Consider the following 17,011-nt stretch of genomic DNA (forward strand, 5'->3'; position numbering starts at 1 on the left):
CAGCTGGGACCTGCAGACCCCCACCCACATGCGCGAGCTCCACGTCCGCTGAGTAACGAGTCCTCCTAGCCTAGAGGAGACGAAGTCTCCCGGGCCCTGGGCGACCTCCTGTTTCCCCTTCCCCACTAAACGTTTACAGGTTGCTTCCCACAGGGTCAAGGGTGGGGTGGGGGTGAAGGGAGGGGGCTTCAGGTCCCAAGTATAACTGAGCTCACTGGTCCCAGTATACTGGCTGCTAAGAGTGAGAACTGTGTATTAAGGGGAAGCCACCAGCTGAGGAGAGGGAGAGGAGGCGGCCTCTCCGCCTCTGTCCATGGTGCTGATTTCCGGGAGCCTGAGCATCAAGGAGTTCATGATCTGAGCCATAGTCAGCTCCCGGTCTTGTTTTTGCTGACTGTATAGAGCTTCCCCATCTTTGGCTGCAAAGAATATAATCAATCTGATTTTGGTGTTGACCATCTGGTGATGTTCACGTGTGGAGTCTTCTCTTGTGTTGTTGGAAGAGGGTGTTTGCTATGACCAGTGCGTTCTCTTGGCAGAACTCTATTAGCCTTTGCCCTGCTTCATTCTGTATTCCAAGGCCAAATTTGCCTGTTACTGCAGGTGTTTCTTGACTTCCTACTTTTGCATTCCAGTCCCTTATAATGAAAAGGACATCTCTTTTGGGTGTTAGTTCTAGAAGGTCTTGTAGGTCTTCATAGAACCATTCAACTTCAGCTTCTTCAGCATTACTGGTCAGGGCATAGACTTGGACTACCATGATATTGAATGGCTTGCCTTGGAAGTGAACAGAGATCATTCTGTCATTTTTGAGATTGCATCCAAGTACTGCATTTCGGACTCATTTGTTGACTATGATGGCCACTCCATTTCTTCTAAGGGATTCCTGCCCACAGTAGTAGATGTAATGGTCATCTGAGTTAAATTCACCCATTCCAGTCCATTTTAGTTCCCTGATTCCTAGAATGTCGACATTCACTCTTGCCATCTCCTGTTTGACCACTTTCAATTTGCCTTGATTCATGGACCCAACATTCCAAGTTCTTATGCAATATTGCTCTTTACAGCACTGGACCTTGCTTCTATCACCAGTCACACCCACAACTGGGTGTTGTTTTTGCTTTGGCTCCATCCCATCATTCTTTCTGGAGTTACTTCTCCACTCATCTCCAGTAGCATAGTGGGCACCTACAGACCTGGGGAGTTCCTCTTTCAGTATCCTATCACTTTGCTTTTTCATACTGTTCATGGGGTTCTCAAGGCAAGAATACTGAAGTGGTTTGTCATTCCTTTCTCCAGTGGACCACATTCTGTCAGAACTCTCCACCATGACCCAATCATATTGGGTGGCCCCACGCGGCATGGCTTAGTTTCATTGAGTTAGACAAGGCTGTGGTCCTGTGATCAGATTGGCTAGTTGTCTGTGATTGTGGTTTCAGTCTGTCTGTCTTCTGATGCCCTCTCTTAGTGCCTACTGAAAAAGTTGGCTTAAAGCTCAACATTCAGAAAACTAAGGTCATGGCATCTGGCCCAATCACTTCATGGCAAATAGATGGGGAAACAGTGGCTGAATTTATTTCTGCAGGCTCCAAAATCACTGCAGGTGGTGACTGCAGCCATGAAATTAAAAGATGCTTACTCCTTGGAAGGAAAGTTATGACCAACCTAAATAGCATATTAAAAAGCAGAGACATTACTTTGCCAACAAAGGTCCATCTAGTCAAGTCTATGGTTTTTCCAGTGGTCATGTATGGATGTGAGAGTTGGACTGTGAAGAAGGCTGAGTGCTGAAGAATTGATGCCTTTGAACTGTGGTGTTGGAGAAGACCCTTGAGAGTCCCTTGGACTGCAAGGAGATCCAACCAGTCCATCCTAAATGAGATGAGTCCTGGGTGTTCATTGGTAGGACTGATGCTGAAGCTGAAACTCCAATACTTTGGCCACCTCATGCGAAGAGTTGAATCATTAGAAAAGACCCTGAGGCTTGGAAAGATTGAGGGCAAGTGGAGAAGGGGCTGACAGAGGATGAGATGGTTGGATGGCATCACTGACTTAATGGACATGAGTTTGTGTAGACTCTGGGAGTTGGTGATGGGCAGCAAGGCCTGGCATGCTGTGGTTCATGGGGTCACAAAGAGTCGGACACGACTGAGTGACTGAACTGAACTGAACTGAGAGTCAAGGGCACCAAGGGAATCAACCCCACAGTGTGCAGGGCAGAGTGAAGGGGGCCTCCTCACCCCTGTCCGTGGTGTGGATTTCCAGGAGCCTGAGAGTCAAGGGCACCAGGGGAATCTCCTTCACTGGCTATGCTAAAGCCTTTGACTGTGTGGCTCACAACAAACTGTGGAAAATTCTTAAGGAGATGGCAATACTAGACCACCTTTACCTGCATCCTGAGAAGCCTGTGTGCAGGTCAAGAAGCAACAGTTACAACCAGACATGGAACAATGGACTGGTTCCTAATTGGGAAAGGAGGACATCAAGGCTGTATATTGTAACCCTGCTTATTTAACTTCTATGCAGAGTACATTATGTGAAGTGCTGGGCTGGATGAAGCATAAGCTGGAATCAAGATTGCCAGGAGAAATATAAATAACTGCAGATATGCAGATGACACCACCCTAATGGCAGAAAGCAGAGGAACTAAAGCCCCTCAGTGACAGATTTCATTTTCTTGGGCTCCAAAATCACTGAGGATGGTGGCTGCAGCCATGAAATTAAAAGACATTTGCTCCTTGGAAGAAAAACTATGACAAAATTAGAAAGCAGAGACACCACTTTGGTGACAAAGGTCCATGTAGTCAAAGCTATGGTTTTTCCAGTAGTCATGTATGGGTGTGAGAGTTGGACATAAAGAAGGCTGAGCACTAAAGAATTGATGCTTTTGAACTGTGCTGCTAGAGAAGACTCTTGAGAGTCCTTTGGACAACAAGGAGATCAAACCAGTCAACCTTAAAGGAAATCAACCCTAAATATTCATTGGAAGGACTTATGCTGAAGCTCCAATATTTTGACCACATGATGTGAAGAGCTGACTCATTGGAAAATACCCTGATGCTGGAAAAGATTGAGGGCAAGAGGAGAAGGGTGTGACTGAGGATGAGATAGTTGGATGGTATCACTGACTCAATGGTCATGAGTTTGGCAAATTGGCAAATATGGAGTCTGCAATAAACAAAAAAAAAAAAAAATGGGGATGGACTGTATTTCAAGAATGAAGATGGAGGTAGAGAGCAGTGTCTGGAGACACAAAGTGGAACCCCAGTGACGGAAAGACAGGCCAGAGGTTCCAGAAAGCAGAGATCCAATTCTCTGTTCCCATTTTATCTCTGTCTCCCCAGTGTTGTCTTCAAAACCCAGCTTTCTCTTTTTCATCCCTTATGCGGAGTGATGCCTCTCATTGCGGAGAGAGCAGGGAGAGTCTCCCTGTCCATGAACATCCTTGAGGCTGGAGGCAGAGATGGAGCAACCATTCTGGGAGGACCAGAATCTGGGCTTGCCAGGGAGAGGGCTGCAGAAGAGATCAAGGAACTGATGGATGGAGAGACAGCCATTGTTTCCGTTCTGATTGAATCAAAATGAATGAACTAATTTTTTTCCTCTTAGCACATATTTCTACTAACTCTCTTCCCAGCTCCTTCTCTTTTGCCCAAGCAGATTCCAGGCCACAGGCAACCTCTCTATCCATCTGAATCTAGGAATCGGACAGCAGCCTGGGAAGCCAAGGAGGAACCCTCAGGAGCTCTTGCTCTCTCCCTACATCCCTCCCCAGCTGTCCTTGGGCGGGCTCTGCCCTCTGGATTTCCATCCGGCCCTGGGATGAATCAGGTCAGAAGAACAGAGGGCAGGGCACCCACATGATCCAAGCAGGATCCAGAACCAGATATTTTTCTTGTTTTCCTGCTTTCAAATTTAAAAAGTAATAATAACTAAGCAATAAGAAAGAGAGAAGATGAATATTTAACATTGCCCATGCCTGTGTGCTCAGTCACTCAGTCATGTTTGACTCTTTGCAGCCCCGTGAACTGCAGCACACCACGCTTCTCTGTCCATGGGATTTCCCAGGCAAGAATACTGGAGTGGGTTGCCACTTCCTCCTCCAGGGTGTCTTCCCTACCCAGGGATGGAACCCACATCTCCACACTGGCAGGTGGCTTCTTTACCACTGAACCATCCAGGAAGCCCAACATCTGCCATAGTCCCTGGATAATTCATGTTTGCTCCATGTTTTGTTGTTAACTTAAACATATTATAGATGCATGCTATAGATCTTTTGCTTGTTGAACGTATACATCCTCAGAAATGAACAATGTGTCTGACTTTGTTCATTTTTTGACATTACTTCCGTGTCAAAAACTGCACCTTCATCCAATCATGCAACACATCATTAGCCATCAGCCTCAAGTTTTCTAGACTAGATTTGGGAGCAAAAAAAAAAAGTCTAACAAGATGTGTTCCAGACACATTTATTTCAGCAGAAAGAAGACACACCAGGTAAACAAAGCAAAAACTACACTGAAAATCATCAATTGTTATTAAAAGTTCTACCCCTCCTTCCTTTTAACTGTTAATTAGCATTTCCGAAGTTGTTAAGAATTATTTAATCATTCTCTGATTCACCAACATGAATTAATCCAATTAACTGAGCTGATTGGTAGTTCAAGTAAATATATTCATGCTTGTTCACAGTAGCCAAGAATTCTCCCGGAAGAAATCCCTTAGGATAAAAACCCAGATGTGAATTAATCCAATCAACTCAGCTGATTGATAGTTTAAGCAAATATACTCATGCTTGTTCACAGTAGTCAAGAATTCTCCCAGAAGAAATCTCTTAGGATAAAAACCACTGAGTCAGTGGGCACTGCACTCATTTGATCCTTATCAAATGTCACCAATTCTGTCTTCAACACCTCCAAAAATTGTGTACCAATGTACATCCCATCAGCAGGGAAAAAAAGCCAAAATTCTCCTCCTGTGTCCCAGCTGTCTTGATCAATCCAGTGGGCAATGAAATTGGCATTACATTCATTTGTATATCTTTATCGATATGTATTCACATGACACAAAATTCACCCCTTTAAAGAGGGTATCCCCAACCTCCAGGATCTCATGCCTGATGATCTGATGTGGAGCTCATGTAATAATAATAGAAATAAAGTGCACAATAAATGTAATGCACCTGAATCATCCCCAAACTATCCTTCCATCCCTAGTCTGGGGAAGAACTGTCTGCCACAAAACTGGTCCCTGGTGCCAAAAGGATTGGGGACCACTGCTTTAAAGTGTGTAATTCAGGGACTTCCTTGGTGGCCCAGTGGTTAAAAACTTGCCTGCCAATGCAGGGGACACGGGTTCAACCCCCGGTCCGGGAAGATTGCACATGCCTCGCTCGGGACAACTAGGCTGTGGGCCACAACGTCTGAGCCCACACTCGAGAGCCCGGGAGCCGAAACTACTGGAGCCCACACGCTCGAGAGCCTGTGCTCTGCAACAAGAGAAGTCACCACAGTGAGGAAGGACACTGCAAGGAAGACGAGCCCCTGCCGGCGGTAATCAGAGACAGGCTGTGCACACCGCTGACCCCGCACAGTGAAAACTAAATACGTACAACTGTTCTTAAAGTGTACAATTTCATGGTTTTCACTTTACTCACAGAGTTGTGTATCCCTCACCACAATTCATTTTAGAATTTTTCATCACCTTAAATAGAAACCCCACACCCACCATTGGGGAAACCCAATTGCTGCCCCCAGCATTCCCAATTCCTGGAAACTGCTAGTCTATCTTCTCCCTGGGTTTTTCTTTTCTGGAATGCAGAAGACAAGGGTTCTATCCCTGGGTTGGGAAGATCGCCTGGAGAAGGAAATGGCAACCCACTCTAGTATTCCTGCCTGGAGAATCCCATGGACAGAGAAACCAGGCAGGCTGGCAAGTCCATGGAGTTGCAAGAGTCAGACACGACTTAGCGACTAAACCACCACCTATGAATGGAATCATACAATTCATGACCTGTGGGGTCTGGCTTCCTTCAGTGTAGTGTTCTCACGGTTCTTCCATGTTGTCGCCTGTCAATACTTCATTCCTTCTTATGATTAAACAGTATTCCATTGTATGAGTGTATGATGTTTTGCTTATCCCTTCACCAATGGGTGGTCATTTCCATTTAGCTTCCACTTGTGGCTCTTGTGAGTAATGCAGCCACCAACTTTTCCAACTTTAAATTATATACTTCCAGCATTTCCCTGATGATCCGGTGGTCAAGAATCTGCCTTGCGATGCAGGGGACGTGGGTTCAACCCCTGGTCAGGCAAGTAAGATCCCACACACCTCAGGGTGACTGAGTCTGAGTGCCACAACTACTGAAGCCTGTGCAACACAGCTAGAGAGAGTCCATGCACTGCGGCCAAAGATCTCACATGAGCAAAGGCCATCCTGCATGCTGCAGCTAAGACCTGGCATAGCCAAGTAAATGAATAAGCAAATTTTATCATTTCATGAGGCGGTATCAGTGAGTTTCTCCATCTATTCATGATTTTCTTGGCCGGATGAATGCTGCATTGCAGAACCTTTGAGGGCAAGGGTCTCGCTTTCCTGCTCTCCACTGGCATATTTATGAGTATCAAAATATGCTAGATGAGAAAGAGCTGGCTGGTGGACTATAAAACTTCCCTACATCCAACCCAAAGTAGCCACCGAATGACCCAGACCTATAATAACGACGTCTACATTCAGTGGCTCAGTCGTGTCTGACTCTTTGTGACCCCAGTGGGACTGTATCCTGCCATGTTCCTCTGTCCATAGAATTTTCCAGGCAAGAATCCTGGAGTGGGTTGCCATGCTCTCCTCCAGGGGATCTTCCTGACTCAGGGATCGAACCCACGTCTCTTGCATCTCCTGCACCGGCATGCAGGTTCTTTACTGTTGCACCACCTGGGAAGCCTGAAGATGCCTATCAGTTCAGTTCAGTCACTCAGTTGTGTCCGACTCTTTGCAACCCCATGAACTGCAGCACGCCAGGCCTCCCTGTCCATCACCAACTCCCAGAGTCCACCCAAACCCATGTCCATCGAGTCAGTGATGCCATCCAACCATCTCATCCTCTGTCATCCCCTTCTCCTCCTGCCCTCAGTCTTTCCCAGCATCAGGGTCTTTTCAAATGAGTCAGCTCTTCGCATCAGTCTCAGCTTCAACATCAGTCCTACCAATGAACACCCAGGACTGACCTCCTTTAGGATGGACTGGTTGGATCTCCTTGCAGTCCAAGGGACTCTCAAGAGTCCTCTCCAACACCACAGTTCAAAAGCATCGATTCTTTTTTTTTTCAGGTTTTTTTTTTTCATTTATTTTTATTAGTTGGAGGCTAATTACTTCACAACATTGCAGTGAGTTTTGTCATACATTGACATGAATCAGCCATGGAGTTACGTGTATTCCCCATCCCGATCCCCCCTCCCACCTCCCTCTCCACCTGATTCCTCTGGGTCTTCCCAGTGCACCAGGCCCGAGAACTTGTCTCATGCATCCCACCTGGGCTGGTGATCTCTTTCACTATAGATAATATACATGCTGTTCTCTTGAAACATCCCACCCTCGCCTTCTCCAACAGAGTCCAAAAGTCTGTTCTGTACATCTGTGTCTCTTTTTCTGTTTTGCATATAGGGTTATCATTACCATCTTTCTAAATTCCATATATATGTGTTAGTATGCTGTAATGTTCTTTATCTTTCTGGCTTACTTCACTCTGTATAATGGGCTCCAGTTTCATCCATCTCATTAGAACTGATTCAAATGAATTCTTTTTAACGGCTGAGTAATATTCCATGGTGTATATGTACCACAGCTTCCTTATCCATTCATCTGCTGATGGGCATCTAGGTTGCTTCCATGTCCCTGGCTATTATAAACAGTGCTGTGATGAACATTGGGGTGCACGTGTCTCTTTCAGATCTGGTTTCCTCAGTGTGTATGCCCAGAAGTGGGATTGCTGGGTCATATGGCAGTTCTATTTCCATTTTTTAAAGAAATCTCCACACTGTTCTCCATAGTGGCTGTACTAGTTTGCATTCCCACCAACAGTGTAAGAGAGTTGAAAGCATCAATTTTTCGGCACTCAGCTTTCTTCACAGTCCAACTCTCACATCCATACATGACCACTGGAAAAACCATAGCCTTGACTAGATGGACCTTTGTTGACAAAGTAATGTCTCTGCTTTTTAATACACTGTCTAAGTTGGTCATAACTTTCCCTCCAAAGAGTAAGCATCTTTTAATTTCATGGCTGCAATCACCATCTGCAGTGATTTGGAGCCCAGAAGAATAAGGTCAGCCACTGTTTCCACTGTTTCCCCATCTATTTCCCATAAAGTGATGGGACCGGATGCCATGATCCTACTTTTCTGAATGTTGAGCTTTAAGCCAACTTTTTCACTCTCCTCTTTCACTTTCAGCAAGAGGCGCTTTAGTTCTTCTTCACTTTCTGCCATAAGGGTGGAGTTATCTGCATATCTGAGGTTATTGATATTTCTCCTGGCAATCTTGATTCCAGCTTGTGCTTCTTCCAGCCCAGCATTTCTCATGATGTACTCTGCATATAAGTTAAATAAGCAGGGTGACAATATACAGCCTTGACGTACTCCTTTTGCTATTTGGAACCGGCTTGTTGTTCCATGTCCAGTTCTAACTGTTGCTTCTTGACCTGCACACAGGTTTCTCAATAGGCAGGTCAGATGGTCTGGTATTCCCATCTCCTTCAGAATTTTCCAGAGTTTATTGTGATCCACACAGTCAAATGTTTTGGCATATTTGATAAAGCAGAAATAGATGTTTTTCTGGAACTCTCTTGCTTTTATGATGATCCAGCGGATGTAGGCAACTTGATCTCTGGTTCCTCTGCCTTTTCTAAAACCAGCTTGTGTGGCAAGAATACACAGAAGAATTGTACAAAAAAGATCTTCACGACCCAGATAATCACAATAGTGTGATCACTCACCTAGAGCCAGACATCCTGGAATGTGAAGTCAAGTAGACCTTAGGAAGCATCACTATGAACAAAGCTAGTGGAGGTGATGGAATTCCAGTTGAGCTATTTCAAATCCTGAAAGATGATGCTGTGAAAGTGCTGCACTCAATATGTCAGCAAATTTGGAAAACTCAGCAGTGGCTGGAAAAGGTCAGTCTTCATTCCAATCCCCAAAAACGGCAATGCCAAAGAATGCTCAAACTACCGCACAATTGCACTCATCTCACACGCTAGTAAGGTAATGCTCAAAATTCTCCAAGCCAGGCTTCAGGAATACATGAAGTGTGAAGTTTCAGATGTTCAAGCCGGTTTTAGAAGATGTCTATATGTTTTATTTAATTTTGAATTTGATCCCTTATCTATTTCCAGCACTTTGGACTGTGAGCTTTGTTAGCCATGCTCTCCTCTGACCTCTGACTCCATGAGGGTTTGGCCACAAGAGAATGGGAGCACCCACCCAGCTGTATGGACAGAACAGAGGCACCCCCAGCATCTTCCTGATAATCTCTGGCTGAGGGTATTGGCAGATATTGGGCTTTCCTGCTGGTTCAATGGTAAAGAATCTTCATGCCAAGGCAGGAGACCTGGGTTCAATCCCTGGGTTGGAAAAATTCCCTGGAGAAGGAAATGGCAGGCCACCCCAGTATTCTTGCCTGGGAAATTCCATAAACAGAGGAGCCTTGGTGGGCTACAGTCCACCAAGAGTTGGGGTTGCAAAGAGTTGGACACAACTTAGAGACTAAACAACAACATATCATCAGGATATCATCAAGTCCGTCCCAAACATCAACCGACACTAGCAAAGCATGAGCAAGCCAGATACCCACACCTTCCCCTACCAATCCCAGGCAAAGACCCTCTTCTCAATCCTTGCCAATCTAGTCAACAAACTACACTTAATTTCCTTTAAGAAATCATCAGAAGATGGTCTCTGGTCACATCTTATACACCAAGGAAATTATTGGATTCTCCCCTGTTGACAGTACCACCATCAACTGTCTTGGTGGCCAGTGTGTTTCCAGGTGCCCAAGAAGCAGGAAAGATGTCCAGTGAAGGCAGAATGTTGGCAAAAAGGAAGCCAGGTAAATGTCCACTTATAGTGGAATGCAACCCCGAGTGACGGTTCACAGTGACATAAATCAAATAACAAGATCTCTTTACTGTGTTTTGTGTTGTGTTGATCACCTATTTAATTTCATCCCATTGCTGATAATCAAAGTCCCTGGGAATGGGCATCCTAAACTGTGCTTTCCTCTGACCAGGAGAGAGAGTGTCCAGGAATTCCCAGGAGACCCTGGCACAAGCCATGAGTTCAACCTGATGTTTAGACCCAGGCCTATGCACTCTATGGAGTCCAGGAGGGGCTGGACTCCAGGGACCTAAGCTCCTGAGTCAAGCGTGGAAACCCAGTTCATTCACTCACCACGGGAAAGGGGGCAGGACCCAAGAGGTTTCCTGACAGCCCCCAGGACAGGACTCAGTGAGCAGTAATTGCTCAGCAATGAAAGGATTAATCGATAATTGCATCTCCTGCAAGGGGTGGGGCAAAAGAGGGTGGGTCCTGCAGGGCGTGTCAAGGTGGGCATAGTATATAAAGCTGGGGTGTAGGACCCTGGCCTCAGATCTTCCTGCAGAGCCCCAAACGCAGGGAGCAGAGCAGCACTGAGGAACTAAGACCCCAGTCTACCATGGGTGAGTATGGGTCAGGGTGAAAGGCCTGGGCCAGAGGCTGGGGTTGTGGCCGAGGCCGCAGGCCTCCTGGGCACCCAGAGGAGGGCCCAGCTGTCCGAGAGGGCTTCCTGTGGTGGGGAGGACACTGCAGAGTCTGGGGGATGGAATTACCTTATCTGGACGAGATGAACAGAGAGCCGGCCCACCGCGGCCTCCTGCAAACATCAGGGTTGCTTCAGCCCTTGGATAGTGAGAGGACCTGGCGCCCAGGAGAGCCCGTCCTGCCTGCCTTCCCAGGCTGGGGGCCCTGGGGCTGAGATCAGGCCCATCGGAAGGATGTGGACACTGAGGCCCAGATAGGTGCCAGGGCTGGGGTGGGGGGAGTAGAGTCAGGCTGGCACCAGGGGCGGCCAGGCCGGACGCCACACGCTTAGCCCTGCGCCGGCCTCTGCCAGCAAGCGTGAGCCCCCCCACCCGCTCACCAGGGCCTGAGCCAGGCCGGGGGAGGCGTGCTGGGGACCGTCTGGAGGTGGGCTTCGTCTGACCCTCCTTCTCCCCCAACGGTTCTCAGGACCCGCAAAGAGGCAGCGGCGGCAGCGCACGGTGTTCAACAAAGAACAGTTACACGTGCTCGAGGAACACTTCATAAACGACCAGTACCCGAGCTACCGGGCCCGCGAGGACCTGGCGGCCCGGCTCAACCTGGAGGAGTACAAAGTGCAGGTCAGATCCCACCCGCCCCCCGTCCCCACAGCCGTCCCAGGACCAGCTCCCACCTTGGCACTTACCACGCGCCACATCCGGGGGCCAGCTTTCCGCCCCTCCGAGGTCCAAGGGGCCCGAGCACGCCCCTGGGTCACTCAGGAAGCAAGGGCTCTCCCGGGGTCTGGATCTCAGGGCCTCGGGGAACCCAGGGAGCCCCTCTGGCAGACCCCTTTCCTGGCGCTCGAGCTCCTGAGTGACCAAGGCCGGCCACTCCCGCCCTCTTCCGGTCTCCTCTGCGGCCTCCTGAAAACTCCAGGAGCCTCTAATTGGGTCTGGGGGACCGAGAGAGCCGCGCGCGAGGCCGGCTTCCGCTCCAACTGCGGGCAGCCTCCGACCCACCCCCGGCGGCCGCAAATGTGCAAGGACCCTCCTCTGATGCCTCCTCCCCGGCCCCTCTGTCTCCCCAGGTGTGGTTCAAGAACCGCCGGGCCAAAAACGCTCGGCTGAAGCGACTGACCCAGGGGCCTGGCCAGGGTCCCCGCAGCGTTCCCACCGACGGCGGAGTCCCCGACGCCCCCGCTCCCGGGACTGCCTCTACCCCTGCAGCCGCGGCTGCAGACTCTGCGACCCCAGAGGGCTCGGGTTTCCGCAGCCCCTCTCCGCCCAGCCCCGCCGGCATGCTCAGCACACCAGCGCCCGGCGGCGTCCCCAGCCAAGGCCGGGCCGGGTGCACCCCGGCGCAGGGCGCCCAGGAGGACTTCCCTACGGCAGCTCCAGCCTCGACCCCAGGTCCAACTTCAGCCCCGACTCCAGACTGGGTTCAGGACCCCTGCGCCGCCTCGGACTCCTGGCCAGACTCTGTTGTCATCTTTGATTTCACAGACCTCTTCCCGCTGCAAGAACCCTCCCACGAACCTCCCTCCGTCTTGGTCTCAGAGTACCAAAAGGGAGATGACTCTGCGAATGACTCGAGCCCCCGGCAGTTTCTGAATTTATAGAACCATCTGTCCCAGCAAAGTCCTGCAGACCCAGGCCTGCGCGTGGCGTGTAGAAACCCCGGCGGCTTGGCCAATCACCAGGAAACCGCTAAGTCACTGTCGGGAGGGACGCACCTCCGTGTATCCAGCCTGCGGAGGGGCGTTTGTGTTCACTGTGGAGCGGCCCTCGGGGGTCGCGCTGCTCCGAGTGTCCCCGCCACTCTTATTTAGGGCGCACGCGGGCAGTTCAGCTGGTTCCTAGCCGGCCATGGAACTGCTGCTCCCGGTGTGCGCTCGGCTTTGGTGGGTGCCGCCCGGAGGAGCTTGACCAGCCTCGATCGCCCAGCACTCCTGCTGATCCTCAGGGACATTTAGGATGTGCACCTTTGTGATGTTTGCTCATCTGCTTTCTGGCGACTTCTCTGTGATTTTTCATATTGATTCCCTGATGGGAGAGAAGCTGAGCTCTACTCGTGTTTATTAGGCATTAGGAATACTTGCAGAGTGCCCTTTATTTTTTGAAATTTTTTGTTAAGTTTTCTTAATTTGTTTGAATTTATCGTTTTATCCCTTTTGGTAAATAAAGTGTTGCAAACATTTCTTTTCCCACTCGTGTTTTTTGGAAGTAGAATTTCCTGATTTTCCTGTCTATTTCTGTGCCTCTCCTTATCTGTTGTGATCAGCCAGTGTGTACACTGATATGCTATAAAACAAAATGAATTTATTAATAAAGACTTAACCCTCAGAAGCCTCATTCTCAAGCTGACATAAAAATTCAGAAAACCTGACACTCAATGTCAGCTTGCCTTATCACAGACTGAAAATAGTTCACTGGGGGCATCAGTCCTGGGTCCTTGGTCTACTACTTTCAACCCACCTCAGGTTTGGGCATCAGGGGACTGGGGAGGACTCTGTTTTAACTATTCCCTTTTACAGTTAATGCTCTGTCTTTAGTCTTTCTTGTTTGAGAAATCTTTCATTATCATAAGAAAGATATTGGTCATAAACATATTGTATTCTCTGAAATCTCCCATGTTTAGGTCTTAGTGACAGTGTTAATTGCTCAGTTCCGTCCGACACTTTGCGACTCCATGGACTGTAGCCCGCCAGGCTCTGTTTTGGGAGCCAAGACAGAGGAGATGGCTCTGGAAATGGGATCTCCTAGGCAAGAATACTTGAATGGGTAGCCCTTCCCTTCTTCAGGGGATCTTCCTGACCCAGGGATCGACCCTGTGTCTCCTGCACTGTGGGCAGATGACCATCTGAGCCACTTTGGGTCTTAAGACTTCTAGAATTGATTGTGTGTGTGTGGTGTGAGGTAGGGATTCCTTTCTCATTTATCCTCATGAATTTACAGCTGTCAGTGTATGAGAGACTGGTTAACTTGTCATAAGTCAAAGATCCATTCCCTGCGTGGATTCAGTACCTACAAAGTCTGCATTCGGGATTGATGGTCCGGTATCCTTGCACCATCTGCTCCTTTGTCTCCAGTTTCTCTGCTGTCTTCTGTGACCATCTTGGCTCTGGGGTCTCCCCACAGCTGGTCCTCTGACCCTGTCCTGGTCCCCTGACCCTGTCCTGGTCCCATTTAGCAAATGCTCCAATGCTCGTAAGCCAGGGACGCCTCAGCTGAGCAGAGAGAGAATTAAATCAGATTGGAGGGAGGGAAGGGAGGCACATGACAGGTAACAGACATGGCAAGGGTGGGCAGTCCTGGGGGCTACCAGGACATAGTAGCAGCTGCTCCTGCTTGTCTAACAGAACCTGCTGGGAAAAATACAGAAGCATACTGAGGAAACAGGAGCAGAGAAAGGAAACCGAGAGGGAGAAGCACTGGGACTGCCCTGGTGGTCCAGTGGCTAAGAATCTGCTTTCCAATGCACAGGACTCAGGTGTGATCCCTGATCAGAGAACTAAGATCTCACATGCTGCGCAGCACGAAGTCCATGCCTGCATCAACTAGAGACAGCCTGTATAGAGCAAGGAAGACCCAACGCAGCCAAAATAAGTCAAATAAAAAATACATTACCATAGCAAAATAGATGGGTTCCCCTGATAGCTCAGTTGGTAAAGAATCCGCCTACAACACAGGAGATGCTGGTTTGGTTCCTGGGTTGGGAAGATCCCCTGAAGAAGGAACAGGCTACCCCACTCCAGTATTCTTGGGCTTCCCTTGTGGTTCAGCTGGTAAAGAATCTGCTGGCAATGCGGGACACCTGGGTTCAATCCCTGGGTTAGGAAGGTCCCCTGGAAAAGGGACATGCTGACCACTCCAGTATTCTGGCCTGGAGAATGCCATGAACTGTACAGTCCATGGGGTCACAAAGAGTCGGACACGACTGAGTGACTTTCACTTCACTATGTAAAATAGACAGTCAGCGTGACTTTGTTGTATGACACAGGGCACCCAAAGCTGGTGCTCTGTGACATCCTGGAGGGATGGGGTGGGGAGGGAGGTGGGACCAGGGTTCAGGATGGAGCAGACACATGTATGCCTATGGCCGATTCATACTGATGTATGGCAAAAACCATCACAATATTGTAAAGTAATTATACTCCAATTATTAAAAAAAAAAAAACTTGTACATGAACATTTGTAGCAGCATTAGTCATAAGAGCCAAAAGATGGAAACATCTCAGGTGTCCACCAACTGAAGAATAAACAAAATGTGGTACATTTCTACAGCAGAATATTATTGCACCATAAAAAGGAATGAAGCACTGACTTGAAAACAAACATGCCAAGTGAAAGACACCAGACACAAGAGAGCACATATTGTATGATTCCATCTCTATGAAATATGCAGAACAGGCAAGTCTGTAGAGACACAAAGTGGATTTATGGCTGCCCAGGGCTGGGGGGAAGGGACAATTGGGACAGACTGCTTCACAGGTTTCCGATTTCTTAACAAAGTGGTGAAACGTTCTAGAACCAGACAGTGGTGATAGTTGCATAATGCTGCGTTGCTGTGCCACACTGCTTCAGTTGGGTTTAACTCTTTGTGACCCCACGGACTGTAGCCCACCAGGCTCCCTGAGATTCTCCAGGCAAGAATACTGGACTGGGTTGCCATGCCCTCCTCCAGGGGATCTTCCTGACCTGGGATTGAACTTGCACCTCTTATATCTCCAGCGTCAGCAGGCAGGTTCTTTACCACTAGCGTCACCTGGGAAACTCTATATTGCATAACATTGAGAATGCACAAAATATCACTGAATCAACTGTACACTTTAAGATGGTTCAAATGGTAAATATTATGTTTTGTGTATCGTACCTTGATTTTAAAAAACGGCATGAGGACAGACACTAAAGATGGGTGTGCTGACAGGGTGGCTTTCTCCTATTTCTTGTTTTGAACAAAGATGTGACGTCTGGAACTGCAATGGCCATCTTGCCACCATGAGGCAAAATCCAAGCAGATTCAACAAGCTAAAGAAAGGAGAGAATGAAAAAACAGAAAATTTCTGAGACCTTGATTACACTGTTGAGCTGACTGCCAACCACAAGACTCCTTAACAATAAATGTCCTTGAAGCTAAAAAAAAAAAAAAAAAGATGGGAGGAGCTGCCTGTCACAAGGTACCGCAAAGTGTAGTTGCTAAGGACTGGCTGAAAGGAGAGGAGGATGCAGTTTTCTCCCTGGATGGAAAGAAATGAGGGAAGTCAGACAGCCATAAAAAGCAGTTCTCTACAGTCTTATGGTGGCCAAGGTGGGGGTTGGGGAAGGGATGGACTAGGAGTCTGGGGTTCAGTTCAGTTCAGTTCAGTCACTCAGTCGTGTCCAACTCTTTGCAACCCCATGAATCACACCATGCCAGGCCTCCCTGTCCATCACCAACTCCTGGAGTCCATCCAAACCCATGTCCATCAAGTCAGTGATGTCATTCAGCCACATCATCCTCTGTCATCCCCTTCTCCTCCTGCCCCCAATCCCTCCCAGCATCAGGGTGTTTCCCAATGAGTCAGCTCTTTGCATGAGGTGACCAAAGTATTGGAGTTTCAGCTTCAGCATCAGTCCTTCCAATGAACACCCAGGACCGATCTCCTTTAGGATGGACTGCTTGGATCTCCTTGCAGTTCAAGGGACTCTCAAGAGTCTTCTCCAACACCACAGTTCAAAAGCATCGATTCTTCAGTGCTCAGCTTTCTTCACAGTCCAACTCTCACATCCATACATGACCACTGGAGAAAATCATAGCCTTGACTAGACAGACCTTTGTTGGCAAAGTAATGTCTCTGTTTTTTAATATGCTATCTAGGTTGGTCATAACTTTCCTTCCAAAAAGTAAGCATCTTTTAATTTCATGGCTGCAATCACCATCTGCAGTGATTTTGGAGGCCCCAAAAATATAGTCAGCCACTGTTTCCACTGTTTCCCCATCTATTTCCCATGAGGTGATGGGACTAGATGCCATGCTCTTAGTTTTCTGAATGTTGAGCTTTAAGCCAACTTTTTCACTCTCCTCTTTCACTTTCAGCAAGAGGCTTTTTAGTTCCTCTTCACTTTCTGCCATAAGGGTGGTGTCACCTGAATATCTGAGGTTATTGATATTTCTCCCAGAAATCTTGATTCCAGCTTGTGCTTCCTCCAGCCCAGCGTTTCTCATGATGTACTCTGCATATAAGTTAAATAAGC

At 48.1% G+C, this 17,011-nt stretch overlaps 1 protein-coding gene across 1 annotated transcript; it reads left to right on the forward strand.

The window, feature by feature from the left end:
• The first annotated feature begins 10,720 nt into the window (after positions 1-10,720).
• Positions 10,721-12,396, forward strand: LOC122421223 (cone-rod homeobox protein-like). The gene is made up of 3 exons (XM_043437096.1): positions 10,721-10,826; positions 11,265-11,416; positions 11,866-12,396. The coding sequence occupies exons 1-3, from the start codon at positions 10,721-10,723 to the stop codon at positions 12,394-12,396; spliced, it is 789 nt and encodes a 262-aa protein (XP_043293031.1).
• Positions 12,397-17,011: the final 4,615 nt, after the last annotated feature.

Source organism: Cervus canadensis, chromosome 18 (genome assembly GCF_019320065.1).
Source record: "Cervus canadensis isolate Bull #8, Minnesota chromosome 18, ASM1932006v1, whole genome shotgun sequence".
NCBI lineage: Eukaryota > Metazoa > Chordata > Mammalia > Artiodactyla > Cervidae > Cervus > Cervus canadensis.